General features: G+C 37.6%; 2 protein-coding genes and 1 long non-coding RNA gene across 11 annotated transcripts in view; 1 reads left to right on the forward strand and 2 right to left on the reverse strand.

Moving 5' to 3' along the window:
• gpr158a (G protein-coupled receptor 158a) overlaps positions 1–5,896 on the reverse strand; it is a 113,656-nt gene extending 107,760 nt beyond the window's left edge. For both annotated transcript variants that reach the window (NM_001440740.1, NM_001440739.1), the window contains 1 exon segment: positions 4,576–5,896. In NM_001440740.1, the coding sequence (NP_001427669.1) occupies positions 4,576–5,423 (848 nt within the window). In that variant the 5' untranslated portion in view covers positions 5,424–5,896.
• LOC141380815 (uncharacterized) overlaps positions 1–21,298 on the forward strand; it is a 65,088-nt gene that overhangs the window by 38,141 nt on the left and 5,649 nt on the right. The window contains exon 3 of the long non-coding RNA XR_015524723.1: positions 15,796–15,907. This is a non-coding gene — a long non-coding RNA (uncharacterized LOC141380815). The remainder of the gene's footprint in view (positions 1–15,795; positions 15,908–21,298) is intronic.
• Positions 17,422–21,298, reverse strand: part of arhgap21a (Rho GTPase activating protein 21a) — a 144,017-nt gene continuing 140,140 nt past the window's right edge. For 7 of the 8 annotated variants that reach the window (XR_015524288.1, XM_087308099.1, XM_087308098.1 and 4 more), the window contains one exon: positions 17,422–20,315. Coding sequence is in view for 7 of the 8 variants with exons in the window: in XM_087308099.1 (XP_087164225.1) it covers positions 18,678–20,315 (1,638 nt within the window). In the remaining variant the exon portion in view is untranslated. 8 annotated transcript variants of the gene reach the window in all.

Raw genomic sequence — 21,298 nt, forward strand, 5'->3', positions numbered from 1 at the left:
GAAGTCTAAATCTAAAATTCCGACATGCGACATTAATCTAAAAATGTCTCCAGATGCATGCGAGGTGCCTCTGGTTGCTGTTGTACATCTTTCATTATTTATTCATTATCTTATTGACTGAAAGGGATCTGGGGAGTGAAGACTGGAGACGTTGCATTATAGAGAACCCCTCCCCCCCCTCCATTTCCCCTTTATAAATATGTGTAGGTGGCAAAGAGTAGGCCTAAAGACAACAGGATGGATCTACCTTAATGTCATGGCCAGCAAGTGTTTCAGAATTCATTACCCTGGGGATACGAGCCATCATAAGACGAAGCCCTGGCCAACTATCGACCCGCGCCGAGAGGTTACAAATTACAGCATAACTACTGAACAAACCCAGAGAGACAATGGCTTCCGCTGGCTTTCCTCATTTAGACGATAGACCGGAGAATTTGAAGACTGCAGATGTAACTGCAAACATTTCACTTCTAATTGAGGTTCGTTTGGAACTCGTATATACTGAAGTCTAACTATAAGAAGCATATGTGATTTTGGGAAGGGTGAGGGGGGTGCTGTAAACAAAAATGGGACCCAAACACACAGACTATGTAGTTCTTTTTACTTTGAGGAACTTGTATAGTGCATTTTCTCCTTTATATTTGTGTAATTTGTATGGGATAGTGTACATTCGGTAAATAGCGTCAACAAACACTCAAAAAAATAGTATTCTGCTGCTTGTTCAAACTACCTTTTTAAAAAAAGAGCTGAAAAAAAAAACAATTCCTGAGATTTTTTTTGGGAACAACTTGATTGCTTATGTTCAATCCACTTAGATTTGTTAAGCTAACTTAATCAATTTGTGTTGTGACAACTGAAAATAAAGTGTTTGGAACTGTGCATTTTTTACAGTGAAGACAAAGTGACCATTTCTCTAAAGTTACAGGATTATTAACTATGAGTAAAGTAAATGTGTTTTATTCTATAAAGGTTTTATAGTATTTATTGACATTTTCAGATAACTGAAACAGTTTGATTGTTCATTGAAATTGTATTTGTTATTATTAAAAATCAGGGTTATTTTCTTCCTCATCTGAAGTAAAACATTTATATAGTGTGTTGTCTAAAAAGGAATATAAGCATGTCTGAATAATGCATGTTTTTAAAGGTGCAGTTTGTAAGTTTAACACCCAGTGGTTAAACTTGGTATTGCACACCTGGTTCAAACGCGCAAGCACAGGTTGCCAGATTGACAGCACCAACAACAGTGTGCCTGACTGTCAAGCCTAAAGGCTGATTTAAGGCTGATGTAAGTAATGCTCTAAATAAATGCGATAGCATGGAATAGAAGGAATATTTTTCATATTTAAAGGAGTTTTTGTTCAAACCAACACTTGATATTTATATTATAGGAATGACTTCTATTTCTTGAAGCTGAACAACAGAAACTGTTCACCTCAGGTACACCTCATGTGCTTTAATCAGTGTTAAATGCTAATAATGTGAGTTTGAATGCCAATTTACATGACATTCTGAAAGCAGCAGCTGACAGTTCACCTCAAATCTTGAAAATAAAAGAAACAGTTTGAAATTAAACTTTTTTTTGTGACTTAGAACTGTGACTTAGTGCAAGTCAACACATATCAGCGATTCAGCATGTAGATTTAATAATGTTAAAGAGGTTTAAAATGTATTAATTAGATTGGAAACCTCACCATTTAGTTGGAGTGCAGTGAGTGCACTATTCTGTGCTTCTGAATGGCTGTATTTAAATTTCTGATGTGTTTTGTCTGGGGCAAACAGACAAATTACTTATCACTGCAAATATTGCATGTAGCATATTGTTAGCATGTATTGTTTACATTCGTAATATTTATATTACTTTCTAATTAATAACTACCTCATGTGGAACTCTGAATCTGCATCTAATTTTGGAGGCTGCTCTCCACCTGAAATCACATTTTGGTCACAGACACACACTTTGAGAGCCTTTCTGACTAAATAAATGTTGTTTTCCACAAAGGGAACCCAGGGTGCTGAAATATAATTGTCTAAGCTGGCATTGGGCAAGTTAAATGACTAAACAAAGACAGAAGTTACAGCATGTGACGCAGTTTTTTTAACGCAGAATATCTGACTTCAGCATTGTTCTTCAGATAAACAAGAATGTTCAACACAATCTCACGGCAATTCATAACTTTTTGATTTAGTGGCTAATTCGTATGATCTAGTTTGTACAATTTTAGTACGATTTGCTCATCCCCCAATGACGGTTGGGTATAGGGGTGGGGTTAGGTGCCACGTCTCCTTTTTAAAATCGTACAATTTCTTACAACTGAACTTACGAATTTGTAAGAATTAGCCACTAAACTGGCAAAACGTAAAATACTTACGTTTGCTCGTGAGATCAGGCTGGAATGTTCATTTAGCATGTATCTTAAATATCTGCAATCATATTATGGCATTTTTATGCTTTAGATGAGTCAAAAACTTTCATACAGCACTTTTAGGCTCTAAAAGTGTAAATGGTAAAATTATTTTCAATTTAGAAGAAATGTCATTCAAAGCTTGCAGGTAAAATAATTTAAAAATTAATAATAATAATAATAATAATAATAATAATAATAATAATAATAATAATAGTTATTTAATAATATTAGTAATATTATAACAATAGTAATTTAATTATATATATATATATATATATATATATATATATATATATATATATATATATATATATATATATATATATATATATATATATATATATATATATATATATATATATATATATATATATATATATTTGTTTTGCTGGTTGTTCAAACTACTTATTTTAAATGAGTTAAAAAACACAATTCTTAAGTTTTGTTTGGTGGACAACTTAATTGTTTTATGTTCAATCCACTTAAATTAATTTACCTTAATCGATTTGTGTCTGGACAATATGGATGACTTGTGGAACTCTGCATTTGTTTTACAGTGTATAATACCTATTTTTATTGATATAATCCCAAAAAGTTTTGTTATAATCAATGAATTTCACTACAGTCTTTTCTAGACATGCCAATTCAGAATTCATAAATCCACAGAACTCTGCATTGAATAAAATGCTGAGTGCTTTGTTGATTTCATCTTAATCCCCTCTGATTGGCCATTGTGTTCATTAAATCAACAGAAATGACTATGATTGGTTTCACTGCAAAAAAACATACTATAAATGGAAAAATTTGACACTCTCCTTACAGAAAAAAATGTCTTGAAAATGCTTCACATGTGCAATTATTTGTTAAAAATTATATGTGGAACACAACTAAAGCAGGATTTTGAAACATTTTGCTATTTTTGTGGGCTTTTATAAGGATTTGGTGTGAAAATACGAACACAAACTGGTGTGTATGCCAAATATGTTTTTCCAGTATCAGATGGGCCACCTGATTGCCTGAGACTCTAAAGGGCCACTTTTCACTTAAAGGGTTAGTTCACCTGAATATATATATATATATTAAAAAATTCAGTGTTTACCCTTAGGTGATTACAAACCTATGAGTTTCTTTCTTCTGTTAAACACAAAAGAAGATATTTGAAACAAGTTGCAAACCTGTAAACAATGACTTCCAAAACTGACTTTTAAAAACAAACATGATGCAAGTTAATGGGTACAGGTTTCCAACAATTTTTAAAATATCTTCTTTTGTGTTCAACAGAAGAAAATGAAACACATAAATGTTAGAAACAAGTAAAGGGTCAATAAATGATGACAGATTTGTAATTTTTGTGAGAACTTTTCCTTTAAGTCTGTCACTGCCATGCATTTAAATCATTAACAATTCACCTGAATAAATGTCGAGTTCTTGCTAAAGGACTAGTTGGAGCTTGTAACGCACAATATAAGCTGTAAAACCTATGTCTATGGTGCTGGTACCTGTGGGATTAATTAGTAAACAGGAAACAGCCTTATTCCTGTTCTCTGAGCTCCATAGAGTAACCGGCGGCCCTTAACACATCTTTCAAAAGAGTCAAGGATGTTTGTACACAGCATCTCTCCACCACGTTAACCAGATCAATCCAAACATCTCCAATGACTGTGGTTGTATATTGAGAATTGAGCTGATTGTTCGGGGGCCAAGGGGTTTCTTGCTATGCAACCGGCATGGGTTATTTTTAGAAGCACTCTCTACACCTGCAGTGATGCTTTGCCATACTAACCAACAACATCCAGAGCACAAAACGCAAACACGTGAATAATAAAACTATAACAAATGACTATTTTTGCTGGAATAGGGGGTTTTGTGATTATGTAATAAGAGACATTAGTCTGAGACACAATTTTAATCAAAATGCACATTGAAATATGCATTTTCTGTCAAGTACTTAAAAAAATGTGTTCTGGGAAAGAAAAAAAGCTAAATGAACAAATGAATGAAAGAATAAATAAATAAATAAATAAATAAATAAATAAATCTTATTTTACTAAAAAACTATTCGACTGAGCATATTATTCATCATAATAGCATATTATATGTATAATCTGCAAATAAATGATACAAATAAACCCCCATAAAATCCATTTTCCCATGTAAACAAAGTTACCTGAAGTCTGGGTTCCTGTTGGGTTTAAGGCCATAGAAGCCAGCTGACAGTGTCAAGAGCCATCTGGGTATGAAATTCCCATTCTCGCACTCCAAATACGGAGCTGACCAGTGTATCTGAGTTTTTTCGGTAATATAACTTTCTCCACTGCGCACGGACGCGTCAAACGAGGCAAAATCTTGACTCAGCACTCGTTTTTGGAGATGTGTCTTCTTTTTATGTTTGTGCTCATGATACCACTCGGTGTCAGCCGTTCTGTTTCTCAACATCCGATGGGTAATGTTGGATAAATCCTGCAGAATGATCTCTCCACCTGCCCGTGTAGCCTGAAGGTAAACAGGTGGTCCTTCAGGAGGGGATTCTGTGCTCAAGGTGACCACCGCTCGGTGGATCTTGAGGTCTCCCTCCAGGATACTCCTGACCAGCGCGTTGTACCACTCCATGTCTGCATGTCTGGGGCTGTGATTTCTGGATCGGTTTGTTTGTAATATCATGTTGAGGAAGTTTGTGGCGTGAAGGACCGTGTCCAGGACGCTGCGCATGGAGTGATGCGCGTCTCCGCGCGTCCTTCCCCGCAACACCGCCAGCTCATATCTCCTGGAGCAGTTGGCGTGCTTTAAGGTGGAGGAATCCCCCGTGTGCAGAAACGCAGTCACTACTTTGGGTACCTGCTCCTCGATCTTCTGCACTAAACCCGAATGGGGCTTCCGGAGGTGCGCGTGCTGGTTGCTGTGCGTGTTGTAAATGGGCAGCTTTCCTTTCAGGTCCCGGTCATGTTCCACATATCTATAATTTGATCCTATAACAAATCCCACTTGCAAGAGTAACGATATCCGGATTATGGCCATATCCTTCGATCCCGCTCTTCTACCTTACCAGCGTCAGTTGAGCAAATCTGAGGCGAGAAATCACAGCTGGAATTAATCAAATCAGCACAGCATCTTCACCTGTGGATTTTCACGCATTGCTGCCACTTTACTCCCGTCCAGAAGACATGTATCGCATCGGTAATCCCCTTCCCCTCAGGTACATTAGTGTTGTTTGTGTAAGTGATGCTGGTTTGCTTTTGTATCTCGTCGCGGGAGCGCGGCAGATGTGCAGGATCCCCGACGCTCTCCTCCCAATATGATGCTGGACCACAACAGACGTGATCGAATATGAGAAGGAGAAAAAATCCTATTTTTCGGAGCCAGGGAGTCAGTACTTCACACTTGGATGACAAACACACTCCGCCCTCTTTCCTCCACTCCAGTCTTAAAGCATGAGAACGGCAGAAACCATTTGCTATAACATCTAGTGATGCCCGATTCACGAAGGACTCGTTTAGTGAGTCGGTGCTTCTCTTTAAACCGGTTCGCAAATCCGTAACCAATCGGCTGCTCTGATCTGAACTGCTCGAAAGAACCGATTCGCGGAAATGAGTCGGACTTCCCAACACTACTAACATCCCGTCTTCTTCATCACCTTATAGGGTTTGGGAAAGTGCCCTTGATTGGTGTATGGTCATTTCGGCTGTCAGTCATTTGACGGAGGGCGTGTTTGTAACACTGAAGGAGCTATCCAGTACTGAAAGGGAAAGAAAAACATACATTGAAAAAAAGGGGCGATAAATCACATTAAGTTCTCGGGTTTCGGCAAAAATAGACGCTCGATGGGAAGTACATTTATAAAGGCTCCTACTGCATAAACGTCAACAAGACGAAGCTGTTTAAAAGATGCATTGCTTGAGATAAACGCTTTACTTTAGAGGTTAAATGAGCTGGTATTGAGAGGAAACAATAAAAGCTGAACGCCGTAGATGTTCGTTGTAATATCTCTTAAAACGTTGTTTTTTTAATTGTCATTTTATGACACGCGACGTTTTTCCTTCTGTGTGGTCGTGTCTATCTGATATTTTTATGGCCGTCTCGTTATTAAGACGGCATCAGCTGCTTATAACGGTTTCTGTTGCGCACCTGTGCTTTATTTGTTGATCTATGACATATGCGTCAGACAGGCGTTTTTGGTAGCTTTGCGTCGTGTCTCGCTGTGTGTTCAGCGTTCTGCGCGAATAGAAAGTTAAACAGAGATACTTGTGTGATTTTTTTCATAATTTTCCGTCTGTTTTTATTAACGCGCCTTCACACAACACACATTTCACACTGACCGCGTCTGTGCTGTCATTCAGTCTTTGTAGACATGCGTCAGACTGACGTTTTGAACCTTTGCGTCGCGTCTCTGTTACTGGGCGCGTTTAAGTCGCTGTATCAAGTTTTACACAGTTCCAAAACGCGTTTTTAAAAACAAGATTAAATACAAGCCGATGTTGTGACATCCATTCTTGAGTTAAACATGCAGAGAGAGCTGTTTGCGCAGCGCTGTTTTTGTCGCGCGCTGGAGGAAATACTGCAGTGAAGCGAACAGCACAGGAGGAATGCATGCGACTGCGTGAGGATGTGAATCATGGTGCAATATGAGTCATCATCACTGCACGAGCGTTTAATCCAGATCTGTAAACAATGAGATGTTCAAAGCGAAATCTAAACGCGTGCGTCAGGGGCGCAAATGACTCAAGCGTCCAAGTGAATTGAAACGGCACATACAAACAATCGATGATGCCATCACTGTCTGCTGAGGTACACGGCTCGAGCTCGACAAAGCTCCTCATAGAAATATACCTGAATCATACTGTATGTGCGTAAATGAAAATGTGTGCACATTATGAATAATGCAATCATTTGTTGATGTTATGAAATATTGATCATCCTTCACCTATGTCAACTTGGCTCCTGTTGCAAATTATTTCGTTGTCATTTGGAGTAGTTTTCAGTATAGATTAAAAGTCTGACTTGTTTTCTCAGCCTCTTGCAGTGGCACATCATGTTTTGTAATATTGGGACATTAATATTAAGCTAAAACAAAAAAGGCATACATTCTGCTCTAAATAACAATATATAAATGTTGTTTCTTAGATTTTTCTCACTGAATGTTCATTAGTCTGCTCTAAATTAATAAAGTTAATTAGTGTCGTCATTTCATTATCATTCATACTCCTTGTTTTAATTTCCAACATTTTATTTCATTTAAACATTTCATTTGATTTCCATTCATTGTCAAAAGTACTTAAATTAATTCTTAAACTATTGATTTTCCCATTATTTAATGCACTTTTGGTTCTGAATTATGTCATTAAACATGTATACAGTATGCATGTCTATTTATGAAACAATTCAGCATAAATTTTGAAATATATATATATATATATATATATATATATATATATATATATATATATATATATATATATATATATATATATATATATATATATAATAATTATTATTATTATTAGCCCCCCTGACTTATTAGCGTCCCTGTTTATTTTTTTCCCAAATTTCTATTTAATGGAGGGAAGACTGTTTCAGCACATTTGTAAGCATAATAGTTTTAGAAACCTATTTCTAATAACTGATTTATTTTATCTTTGCCATGATTACAGTAAATAATATTTTACTTGATAATTTTCAAGACACTTCTATACAGCTTAAAGTGCCATTTAAAGGCTTACTTAGGTTAATAAGGTTAACTAAGCAGGTTATGGTAATTAGGCAAGTTACTGTATAACGATGGTTTGTTCTGTAGACTATCGAAAAAAAAAAATTAGCTTAAAGGGGCTAATAATTTTGTCCCAAAACAATATATATATATTGTTATCTTATATATTAGCTAAAATTATATATATATATATATATATTTTTTTTTTTTAGGAATGATCAAAAAGGAAAAATCAATACCAATAAATACATGATCAATACATAAATATATTGTCATATTCAACAGCCTTGACTGCTTGAAACATCACATCCAGGATGTATTTTGCAGTCTCCAGAAACGTCCAAATGACTAGATTTTCAGAATAAACCTGGCCTGCAGATTTCCGTTTAACACAATCTTTGGAGTTTCTGTTATATTTTTGGTCCATAATGACATATATAATTATTACCAGTCATCATGAAACATTGCATGCTTTATTCTGAGCATATTGTAAGTGATGTCACATCTCTAGAAAGTTTGCAAAGCAAAAACAAAGCTGTTCTACATTTATTGCTCCCTCTTATTTCAACACTCGCTTCTTCTAACCCGTTCCAAAAATATTTTATTCCTGCATGGTTGAGTGCAGCTGTGAAGGCTAGTGGAGAGAGTCGCTTCAGCCTTTAACCGTGCCTTAGTTTTGTGAATTCCAGGCCCCTGTCACTCAGCTGTCAGTCCAGACCAGCAATGGGCTCTCAGAGAACAGTCTCATATCATATTTCACACACAACCCGCTCAGGGTCAGTGATTTCCCAGATGCAAAGCAAGAAATGGACTTTATCAAAGAGTGAGAAATAAAACAAAACACTTTCAATACACCCCTAAAGGGATAAAAATGTACTCACCATTTGTACACCCTCAAGTAGTTATAATCCTTTATGAGTTTCATTCTATTGTTGGACACCAAATAATGTATTTTTTAAGAAAGCTTCAGGAAAATCAGAAAAACAAATAGGCTGCTATGAAGGTCAATGGTTACGATTGCCAGATTTCTTCTCATTGTGTTCAACAGAGGAAAAACTGATTTGAAACAAGTGAGGAGTGAGTAAACGATGACTGAATTTTCATGATCTATTTAAAAACATTTAAGAAAATGTATATTTTAAGGAATTTTCAGGGGGAATCCATGGTTTAATTATTACATATTATAAAAGAATATCTATTAATAAATAAATATTCTGTATTTTGCAAGTGTACACTGTAATTATACTCTGTGTGCATATTACAGAAAGAGAATAGCTGCCTGAGTCAACTTAACTGACTTCTCTCAATGTGAAAGAGCTGTAGCTCTTCTCTGAGATCCACCTAGGTGACAGAGCTTCTCACCTTATATCGCAAAATTTACCCTGCCACCGTCTGAAGAAAGATCATTTTGGCCACTCATATCTGTGATCTAGTCCTTTCATTTATGGCTCAAATCTCATGTTCATAGGACAGAGAGTAAAAACATAAAAGACTGGTAAATTGAGAGTTTTGCCCTGTACCTCAGTTCCTTTTTCAGCACAACACACCAGTACACTGGCTGTATCCCTGAAGCCAGGATTGGGATTGAGTGACTTGTGGTCAGGTCTTTCCACTAGAATCCCGGCTGGGTACAGCCTGAAGGAGTGACATGGAACCATCCTGATGTGGACCCATCACCTGCAGGAGCAGCTGGTGCAATAAGAACTGGGCAGTGGTCAACAGTCAGAGCCAAGACAGTACTGCATGTATGAAAGAGTAAGTAGTAGTAAGAGACAGTAAAGATTAATTCATTGTTTACCTGGCTTTCCAGGCTACTGCTGTCGCAGTTACTATCGCAGCGGGACAGCCCACGACATGGCAACAACCAGTGAACTACCTGAGAAGTCAGAATATGGCAAAGATGTGCTTACTGCAGTCTGTAGCATGATGGCGTACTGGTCATAAGGTCCATGCTACTGTGAAAGTTGGGTTTAGGGCTGGGGTTGGTATGAACGTTAATAACTGTGATAGTGGGGTTTAGAGTTGGTGTAAACGTAGGATAGTCTGGCTACGCCTGGTTAGTCTGGCTGTTCTGCTTGTCTGAAAAAGTAGTGCTCAATGATATAGGTACAGAATATCAGCACTATGATTGGCCAGATCGCCTGTCAATCAAACTGCCTGCAAAAGGTCAATTGCAATCAGAGTTTGGCACCCTAGTTCATTGCCCTTAAAAAAGTATAACAAATTATCGGCAGCCATGTGCAAGTTTCTCCACTTTACTTTAATCCCACAGGTTGACGGTAAAGAGGAGGAGACAAACTGGCACCAGCAATTATCCCTGTTCACCCAAGCATGGCAGAAACCTCTTATGAGTAACGTTAAATTGAAGACTGTGACGTCTCCCAGTATGGCCCAATCCTGAAGCCAGGATTGAGATTGGTCAGGTCTTTCCCCAAGGAACCTGGCTGGGGACAGCCTGAAGGAGTGACACTGAACCATCCTGCAGGAGGAGCTGGTGAAATGAGAATTAGATGGTGGTCAATGGTCAGGGTCAAGACAATCCTGCATGTATGCAATAATAAGAGACAGTAAAGATTGATTCATTGTTTACCTGGCTTTCCAGACTACAGTTACTATCGCAGTGGGACAGCCCACAACATGGCAACAACCAGTGAACTACTTGGGGAATCAGAATATGGCAAATTTGACAAGACGTCTATAATGCAGTTTGTAGCACGATGACGTACTGGACATTTTAACGCCCACTATGATGACGCCCATGCTACTGTGAAGGTTGGGTTTAGGGTTGGGGTTGCTATAAACGTTAATAACTGTGACGGTAGGGTTTAGGGTTGGTGTAAAGATAGGTTAGTCTGGCTATGCCTTGTTAGTCAGGTTGTTCTGCTTGTCGGAGAAAGTAGTGCTCAATGACATGTGTACAGAATATCAGCATTATGATTGGCCAGATCACCTGTCAATCAAACTGTCTGCGAAAGGTCAATTGCAATCAGAGTTTGGACCCCTAGTTTATTGGCTCTAAAAAGAATATAAAATTATCGGCAGCCATGTGCAAGTTTCTCCACTTGACTTTAATCCCACAGGTTGACGGTAAAGAGGAGACAGACTGGCACCTGCAATTATCCCTGTTCATCCAGCCATGGTTCTATTTCCCTATTAGACACACACACACATACCTGCCAGCAAAGGCAGATTAGTAAGACCAGCAGACCTTAACAAACAAACACACAAACCACTATCCATTCCAATGCAAGCTTCACATATAAGGACAGCCTCTTAAACAATGTCACCCAGCTTTTAATTATTCATACCTACACCTTGTGCATATCGCAGAAGTTTCCTGCACAGCTACATTATACTTACAATGCAGAAACCACAGTGCCCTTAAGCCTCAACCTGTCCAGACACATGCTGTAAGAAAATAAGTGGTTAAAAAATTGCTGAACATCTATTTTCCTATATTTGTCTTACACTAACAAGAGGGCACCCAGAGCCCCTCTTGTTTAAAAAAAATATGAATGTGGAGTTATTTTAGCAGCTATTATTGCTGTCATAAGCAGTCCTGAAGATGTATGAAAGCTCTTTTCCTCTAGGCGTACAACTGCTGAGTTAGCAACCAGGTTCATATCTCTACACACGGACTCATTTCTATTCCTGTCCCCGCTGGCCTGAGGAGTTCATTCATTATAGCCCATTCAGTAGATGGTACATTATGTTAATAATTAAATGTACATTTGTTACATTCAGTATGGTATTTACATTTCATATTTTAAAAAGTTTGTGGTATGTGCAATATAATAAATTAGCCTAGCACGCTAACAAGCTAACTAATACCAAATACAGCAGTTTTTTTACTTAAACATGTATCTACATCAAATGATCTGTGATACATTAACTAAAATACGCTGTAACTAATTGATAAACTATGCCAAAGCCAAAAAACAAGGGTCAGTTGCAAGATTTATTGTTTTTTCAGTGATCGTCTCTTCCTTTCAGGAAGAAAGCAGCCATATGTGAACATTCATACGGCAAATATTAGTTTTCATGGTGAAAAGGTAAATAGGATTTGTCATATTATTGCAAGATATTGTGAAGTTATATCATTTTAATCAGTTTTTTAGCTATTAACAGGCGGATTTGCTGTAGAATCGGTCAAAGCTATTGGATCATGCTAGCTTAGCAAGTTTTGCAACAGTACAGTTACCTTTCAACTAACTCAACACTAACCTGTAAACTAACATTGATGTAAAATTTTGGCCTAACAAAACATAAAGGAGCTGTAACTTTATGATTTGGCTAACATAGTCATGTCTCCTTTAAGTACATTTTACCATTCCATCACATGATATGCACACAAAGACACACATAAACTTATCTGTCCATGTGGACTACTGCAACTGTGCCCTGTCAGCTCTCTATTCAAGTACAAACTGAACATGCTGTACAGTATATTATAATATATGTTGTTTGAATGAGTAGCTGACAATTGTATCGTTACTACCTTCAGGTTTATATTTATCGATACAAATGGTTTATGAGAAACTGGAATAGATGCAAAAAAGTGTTGCAACCATTCTCATGTTCACATATTTTCTAAGGTCTTAAATAACAGGTTAAAAATACACCTTACTAGGTACACCTGTCCAACTGCAAGTTAACACAAATTTCCAATTAGCCAATCACATGGCAGGGGATAAATGCATTTAGGCATAGGCATGGTCAAGATGATCTGCTGCAGTTCAAACCGAGCATCAGAATGGGGAAGAAAGGTGACTTTGAACGTAGCATGGTTGTCGGTGCCAGACGGTCTGGTCTGAGTATTTCAAAAACTGGGATTTTCATGCACAACGATCTCTAGGATTTACAGAGAATGATCCAAAAATAAATAAATAAATAAGTATCCAGTAAGTAAAACTACCTGAGTATTGTTGCTGACCATGTCCGTCCCTTTAAGACCACAGCGTATCCATCTTCTGATGGCTATTTCCAGCAGGATAACACACCATGTAACCAAGTGCAAATCATCTCAGACTGGTTTCTTGAACTTTACAAACTCACTATACTCAAATGTCCTCCACAGTCATCATATCTCAATCCAATAGAGCATCTTTGGGATGTGGTGGTATGGGAGATTCGCATCATAGATGTGCAGCCGAAAAATCTGCAGCAACTGCGTGATGCTATCATGTCAATATGGACCAAAATCTCGAAGGAATAGCTGGGAATAGCTTGAATCTATGCCACAAATGATTAAGGCAGTTCTGTAGACAAAAGGGTGTGTAATGTGGTATTAGTACTTTCTTTAATTTAAAACATCTGTGCTAAATATAAATTTCTTTAACTTATTGTCCCCATTTTATTTTTGTCTTGAGTGCTTAATGTTTCAAAAGCTTTCTATTTCAGTTGCTCTACAGATCTTTTAAAAATATTGTTTAGCATTGCCTATTAAAACTGAATAGGAAAAATACCTGTTACCCTGCACTCAAAATATTCTATTGTATGTCCATTTCTGTTGCATGCCCATTTCAGTCAGAAATGATGGTAAGGAAATAGATTTCGGTTAAATTCACTTTACCGGCACCATCAGGCCTTCAAGTTTCAAAGGTTTTTTAAAAAGGGATTCAAGATGGTTAAAAAAAGCTCAGCCAAATTAAACATTTACAGTGGATATAGCAGGATACACATTATACAAGAATCACTCCTGCTAGGTCCATTTAAACTTTTAGTCATTTATTTAGAAAGGTAATATTATATTCATTAAGAATATGGGTCAATACACTGTACGCATGTCCAAAACTTAATTTGAAACTTCTAGTTTTAAATCTTTTATTTTTAGCACACCAATACTGATTTTTAATTTGCAATACTAATATTTTAGCCTGTGTTATTTCAGTCCAAAATAATAAAAGGCATTACATATAGTGTGGCCCACTGATTTCCAGACAAGTTGCTAAAAAATTCAATTTGTTGATTAATTTACTAATTGCCACTGTGACGTCATTGTCATTGTGACAACGATGTCATTTTGTAACCTTGACACAAACCTGCATAATTGTGTAGAAAACAAAATGAGACAAAAACATTATTAGAATTATGTTGATTTAGATTTGTTGGTAAGTATATCACGTTAAGATCAGGAGAAATGCTGAAATCCCCATCCCGCTGCTAAGGTACACTGAAAATGCGGGTTTACATAAGCACTAGCAAATTATTTTATCTGTAAATAAATAACAATTGATTAGAATTTGGGCTATTGTTAAAAAAGGGAAAGTTCACTTAAAAAGAAAAAAAAAAATGTGATAATTTACTCACCCTTTACTTAAAAGATATTTTGAAGAAAGCTGGAAACCCGTGTCTTTTGATCTCCAACTCTAGATAGTTTGAAACAAAAGGTTTAAAACAATCAAAGGGAGCATGAATGATGACAGAATTTTCATTTTCTTCAGACAAGGTGATTTTCAGAATCATATTGACTGTGAGTAATACGGTCAAATTCATGTACCCGTACGTACCTGCCTGTGTCTGACCGTTGTATTTAACAGTTTGGCGCCATTTTGTGAATGAATTGCTTCAGCCAGTTTGGTTTCTGTCAGTTTTGCGTTTTTGACAGTTTGCCGTCATCTTGTGACTGAATAATGCGCAGGTTGGTGTATACTCCATCAGCTGTTTTATTTTCTCTCAACTTTGCATTTATTTAACCAATTAATAAACTATTACGGGTCACAATATTGTTTTGTGACTTATTTTTATGTTGTGGCAAGGAGTGGAATAAAGTACAACCAGAATAAAGCCCTAAGTCCTATAGTGGTCCACTTCCATATATAAGAAAGTCAGTATTTTTTCCTGCAAAAGGAAACAACAGAATATTATTTCTACTACCCTTTTGTTTGGATACAGAAACAAAACCTTGTTCTGAGGTACTCATGATCACACAATGCCCTCTTCTGTTCACAGTGCAAACAACATTGAGCTCTTTTAACAAAAGTTGCTGCTGAAAAATCCAGCTTAAACCAGCCTAAACTGGATGGCTGGTTTTAGCTGGTTGACCAGCCTGGTTTTAGAGGGGTTTAGGCCATTTCCAGGCTGGTTTCCAGCCATTTTCAGCCTGGTCTTAGCTAGTCAGGCTGGAAAATGACCAGCTAAAACCAACTAAAACCAGCTTGACCAGCCTGGCCTAAGCTATACACAGCTGGTTTTGGCTGGGCTCCCAGCCTGGTTAGGCTTGTCAAGCTGGTTTTAGCTGGTCATCTCCCAGCCTGACCAGCTGAGACCAGGGTGGAAATGGCTGGAAACCAGCCTGGAAATGACCAAAACCCCTCTAAAACCAGGCTGGTCAACCAGTTAAAACCAGCCAACCAGCCTATGCTGGTTAAAGCTGTTTTTTTCAGCATACGTTTCTCTTGAATTGTTTGAATTGAAGGCTTGTGCTAAAATACTTGAAATTAGTTTTGTGAAAAATAACGTGTAGCTATATTTATTTAAAAATTAAACAAATATAAGATTTAAATGAAAACAGACAGTTTAAGGAGGAATAATAAAAAACAGTAAACATTGATAAAGAGCGTTAAAGTATACCAGTGACCAAACACATTCATAAACTACCAACAACAAAGAGAAGAGGCTGACAGAGATTATTTATTTCCAGTGTTGTTTTTTTCTTTCTGTCTGACTTTCTTTTTTTCCTTGCAGATGGGAGTCACACATGAAATCTGCACACAGAGGTATGACATCATGCATACTCTTCCCAGGAATCACATGCTGGTTACTACACTGGACAGAAATATCAGACTTTTTGACAAAGGTAACACGCACAAAAATATACACATTTTTACGATCCCGCCTCAAGAAAAGACTATCCAGTGGCAAAGCACGAGATGAATTAAGACTATGACTGAGGAAGCAGTGGACGCTCTGGGTCTGCTTTTTGCATCGTTTTGTATAAAAATTTATTTTCTTTTTTTTTCTGATAAAATTCAGTCATTCATTCACAATACATATTCCATGTCAACAAACAACGACATTAAGAAATGGCACCTTTCCTGTCACCAGAACCAGTTAAGAGGCACTTTTTTTGCGTGTGTGTTTGTGTAAGGAAACAGAATTCCTTGTGATTTTACGACTCGTTGGCTGTTAGTTTGTATTCGAATGGAACAGTATCGCAATACCAGTAAGTCTGATACTGCTACAGATGTCCAGGCTCTGGTGCTTTCGGTTTAGCACTTACTTTCACAATCCTGTAGAAATATAAAAAGATTTCATTCTTCTTCCACATTTATGTCTGGCTGTTATGATGCACTGTGAAAGGGGATTTCCACAGCACACAGCTCAGAAAACAGCCCATATCAGGGCTAACCTTTAGAATAAAAAAAAAATAAAACAAACTTCAAGTACAGACATTATTTACATACGTTTTTTTCACTAATGAAAACTGCAACAAACCAATGTATGTGTTAGTCAATACAACAGCAAGCATATTACATTCTTCATATTAGAAACATCAGGAGTTTTCTTTTTTTTATGTTTGTCCTAACCTCGGACAAGATGCCTTTTCTCTTTCATTGATATAAGTTTCCTTCAGTAACAGTTTCAGAAATGCATGTCTGCCCAGGTCAGGGACGAAATTGTGCTGTTGCAGCAGCAGAGGCAATCGGTAAACATTGGTATTGTACAGCCTCTGAATATCAGGCCACTTCACTGCCATGCATATATTACAAATATTCAAGAAAACAGCTCCAGTACTGATCCGAAACAATGAGTCGGATGACTCAAAATGTTAAAACCACTCCAGTTATTCTTTTTATAAGCCTATACATATTGATATATACAATTTATATTTATAATATATATTCATATTTATAGATGCTTTGTTAAAAAAAGAATGGGGCAGAAAATAAAGGTGGAGTAACCTTAGTTCTTACACATTCATTCATTCATTCATTCATTCATTCATTCATTCATTCATTCATTCATTAATTAATTAATTAATTAATTAATTAATTAATTAATTAATTAATTAATTAATTCATTCATTCATTCAATCAATCAATCATTCATTCATTCATTCATTCATTCATTCATTCATAAGGCCTGTTCACACCAACATGCATACTCGGCACAATTCATTGTGATTTTATCATTAGCATTTTAGCTAATTGTCTTTAATCCTCAAGCTTTTTTCATATTGCAGCCCTTAATTGAACCAACGGATATATTTAGGCAGTGTGATACTATTTTTTAAACAAATGACACATTACTGCTTTGATAAACTAACATCTATCAATTGAATAAATTCACCCTTGCATATTTCAACAAGACAATGCAAAACCACATTCTGCACACATTACAAAGTCCTGGCTGCAGAGGAAGAGGATACAGGTACAGTCTGGAGTCCTGACCTGTCTATAATAGAGATTGTGTGGTGCAGTTTGAAGCTCAAAATGCAACAACTGAGACCCTATATTAAGATTTGTTTGCAAAATTATACCTAAAACACTTCATTACTTTGTGTATTTAGTGCCTAAACATCTTTTAAGTGTTGTAATAAGGAATGGAACATTACAAAGTGGTAAATGCTTTACTGTTCCAACTTCTTTTTAAATGTGTTGCAAAAACCAAAACTGAATTAATTTGTTAATTTATTTAATGGTTTTAATTTTGGTATTTCCCATTAATTTATTAAACCTTATAAAAAGGTATTACATTAAAATATAAAACATTTAATTATAAAAGTCTTCAACCACTCAGATAAAAAATAATTAACTATTTAAAAAAATGAAATAAATTGGTTTTGCGCAAATTTGTTTAGTTGGATGTTTTAAGTAAAAATATGCTTATGTTTTATGTTACGGGAAAAATCTCTTGTATTTCGGCTAAAAATTTAATAAATAAATAAAAAACATGAATGAAGTAAGTTTTTTTTTTAAATTATTAAATTTAAAATGAAAAAAGAATGCTTAAGATTTTGGTATTCCCCATTCATTTTCAAGAGGTGTCCATTTTTTGGCAAGGGGGAACATTAACAGATGTTAACTTAAATCAAGTACTCTTTTTTTGTGTGTTCAGATTGCAAACTTACAAATACTAGCCAACTCTTAAACTGTTCAGATTAAGGAAACAATAATTAAAAAAAAAAACTAAACGATGATTTTGCACAAAAAAGTCTTCTAGGATTAAAGATAATATGTAAAAATGACAAACAGATAATGACTATAGTACTTATTAAGTGACACTAAATATAAGTACAGAGACAAGAGACCTGGTTTAGTGTTTACCCCTGCTAAAGTCACTGCTGTTTAGCAATAGAGTGTCTTTGTGAGCACCACCATGTGGCCAAAATCCCATTTGGCCAGGCAAGTTACTTTGTAATGGGAAATAAATGGAAATCCCATGATAAACATAGTGTTGATTTGATTGCATGTGAATTTCCACACCAGTCTGATCAGATGCGTTCACATTTCTTATTGGTTTGATCAAATGTTCATACCAAATATGCATCTTGGTTTGAACAGGCCTATCTATACATGCACACACATTTTGAATCACTTACATACACACAGATGATAATTTTCTTTTTAAAGATACTGGTAGAATCGTGAGCGCACCACTTGGGCTCCTGACAGTTTTTGAGGATGAGCATCAGCCCCTGAATTCAGGCTGTTTCTAGATTTGCCCTTTGCACCTCCATTTACCTGTTCAGAGCTGGACTGAGAACATAAGGAGGCAGAGGAACTCAGTTGCTCAGAATTTCTAGGATGGGTTTTGTCCGTTTCTATTGTCTCTTTCCCAGCTTGACCTTCTAGTTCTGTGCTAGCCTGCGAACCCTGTGAACCCCTGCGACGATGCTCACTAACAATCCAATCCCGAATAGACATGTTCTGAGAGTCACCCTTGGGTCTTAGGCGCTCTACAGCAGGCAGTTCGGCCCCTTGGTCCACCCCGCCCTGTTCTCTCCAATCATGAATGACATCTAGTTCAGCAAAATCCCGTTGCCCACCCATAGTATGCCGTCGCCGGATGCCCTTTTTCTTACCACGAGTCTCTGTAGAGCGGGTCTTTTGTGTGCCCACACCGAACATGTCATCAGCAGAGCCACGTAAACGGAACTTGAGCCTCTCTGTGATTTTAAGGTGCCATGGAGTCTCAACCTGGTCTGATTCACTCCGTGATGGGGCACTCAGACTGCTAGTGGAGCGGCCTCTCTTCATCACTTCCAGAACTCGACACAGTCTATTTGATTCATTCTTGCTGACCCCTTGATTGCCACCACCAGCTCCTGCCTCCACCGATGAATCGCTGTCCGTCTTTTGTCGTAGGGAACGTCTCCTGCTCAGGGAGTCACATTCAATCAGCTTATGGGAAGGCAGCAAGCGGCAAGCTAGTTTTGGTGTGGTGTTGCTGCTATCTTCTGTGTTTGGCATCTCTAGTCTACCAATGGCAGGGCTGAACATTGGAAAGTCGCTCTCGCTGTCTGTTTCCATTGGTCTTCCCTCACTGATGAGCTCACTGCGCTCGTCATCTGCCTCATCTCCTCCCCGGCTTTCCGTCACAGACTGGACTTCTGGACTCAATGTAATCGATTCCAATCCTGTCAGGAAGGTGGTAGAGGATGTGGTTGAGTAGTCTGAGGTAATAGAGCTGACCTCTGCAGTCACCGAAGCCCCACCAGGAGCTGCTAGTAGATCAATGCTTGGAGGTGTTGTTGTTCCCCATTTCCGAGGTCTGGTTCTTGGGACGGAAGCTCCAGAGCTCATGGTGCCCAAGTCTGATGTGGTCTCATCTAACTGTGAGGATGGATCTGAGATGGAGCATTTGGGAGGACCAGATTTGCGTCGATTGAACCCGGGTGAACACGAGAGCTTGGGTGAAGGGGAGAGCACTGAAGAGGTTTTGTCTTTCATGAAGAAAGAGTTCCTGTGCTCTTTTTTGCTTTTCGGGGTGGACTCTGCACTTATGCCATCCTTGTCTCCCACAAGTGATTTTCCACATGAGCTAGACCTGCCTGCTTCGTCCTCCTCCTGGCTTTGGTGGCTCTGCTTCTGAGTAGGGTTATTGTTCTTGGTGAACATGGTATCAAGGTCATCATCAGAGCTGCTGGGTTGCAGCTTCTCCTTGTGCTTTTTTCGTTTGCGGTTGGCCGCAGCAAAGATGGAGGAGACTCGAGGTTGAAGGAACTCGCGACTGCAGTGGTCCTTCCCTGATCCCCAAGAGCCCTGGGCAAAAAGAGTAAGAATGAAAGATTCGGTCACAGAGAAACAAAACAACCTTGTAAAGCAAGGAGTCCAAAAGCACTGAGGCCTAGCAACAACAAAAAAGCCCAACCACTGCCCTTGCAGGTGGCTAACCCAGAGTACTCCACCTGCTCCTCTGATTGCAGCAAAATCAGAGGTTGAAGGACTGAACATAGAAAGAAACATTAGAGACAGTTACAGAGCTCCAAACGAGGCCTCTTTTTCAGAACAGCCACACAGCGCAAGCAGCACCCGAAACAACAACAGCACTGGCATATGGAAAAAAAAGATGCATGGGTTGCATTGCATTAAAAACAAAACTGGAGCCAGGTGACAAAAATAGGGATGGGAATCATAATTCATTTAACGGCACTTTTTGTACTTTTGAGGAAGCATCATATGCATAATTCCAGCTACATTGGCAACACCTACAGAGTTTAACTCCATCCCTAATCAACCACACTACCTTTAGCTGTATCTGAAATCGCCCCTATACCCTTAAATAGTGAGCCATTTGAGGGACCGGCCAACTGTAGTAGTGCTCAAATCCATAATGGACATTCTGTGTGCATTCAATCAATCCCAAAATAAAAGAATTTGATGAATTTCCATATTCGACTACAAGATCATATCCTCAGCAGAATCCTATCATTAAATTACGATTGCATACATGACAGAAATCAAAATACTGTTGTTTCATAACTTATATGCAGCTCCCTAGGTGTTGAATAACTATCATAGAGTGTGTCTAAGAAAATAAGCGTCTAATCTCTTTGAGGGATTTATCAACTAGCAAAGCAAGATGGCCTCCCTTCCAGTGCACCAGTACTCAAACTCACTAACTCCTTTTCATCCACTCCTTTAGGAGGACTATGTTAGTGGACTAATGCATGGAATAGTGAATGAGCATATAAGGAATGATTTTAGATACATATGTCTTAAGGATTGCTTAAAAATCACAAACA

Source organism: Danio rerio, chromosome 24, assembly GCF_052040795.2.
Source record: "Danio rerio strain M-AB ecotype USA chromosome 24, GRCz13ab, whole genome shotgun sequence".
Lineage (NCBI taxonomy): Eukaryota > Metazoa > Chordata > Actinopteri > Cypriniformes > Danionidae > Danio > Danio rerio.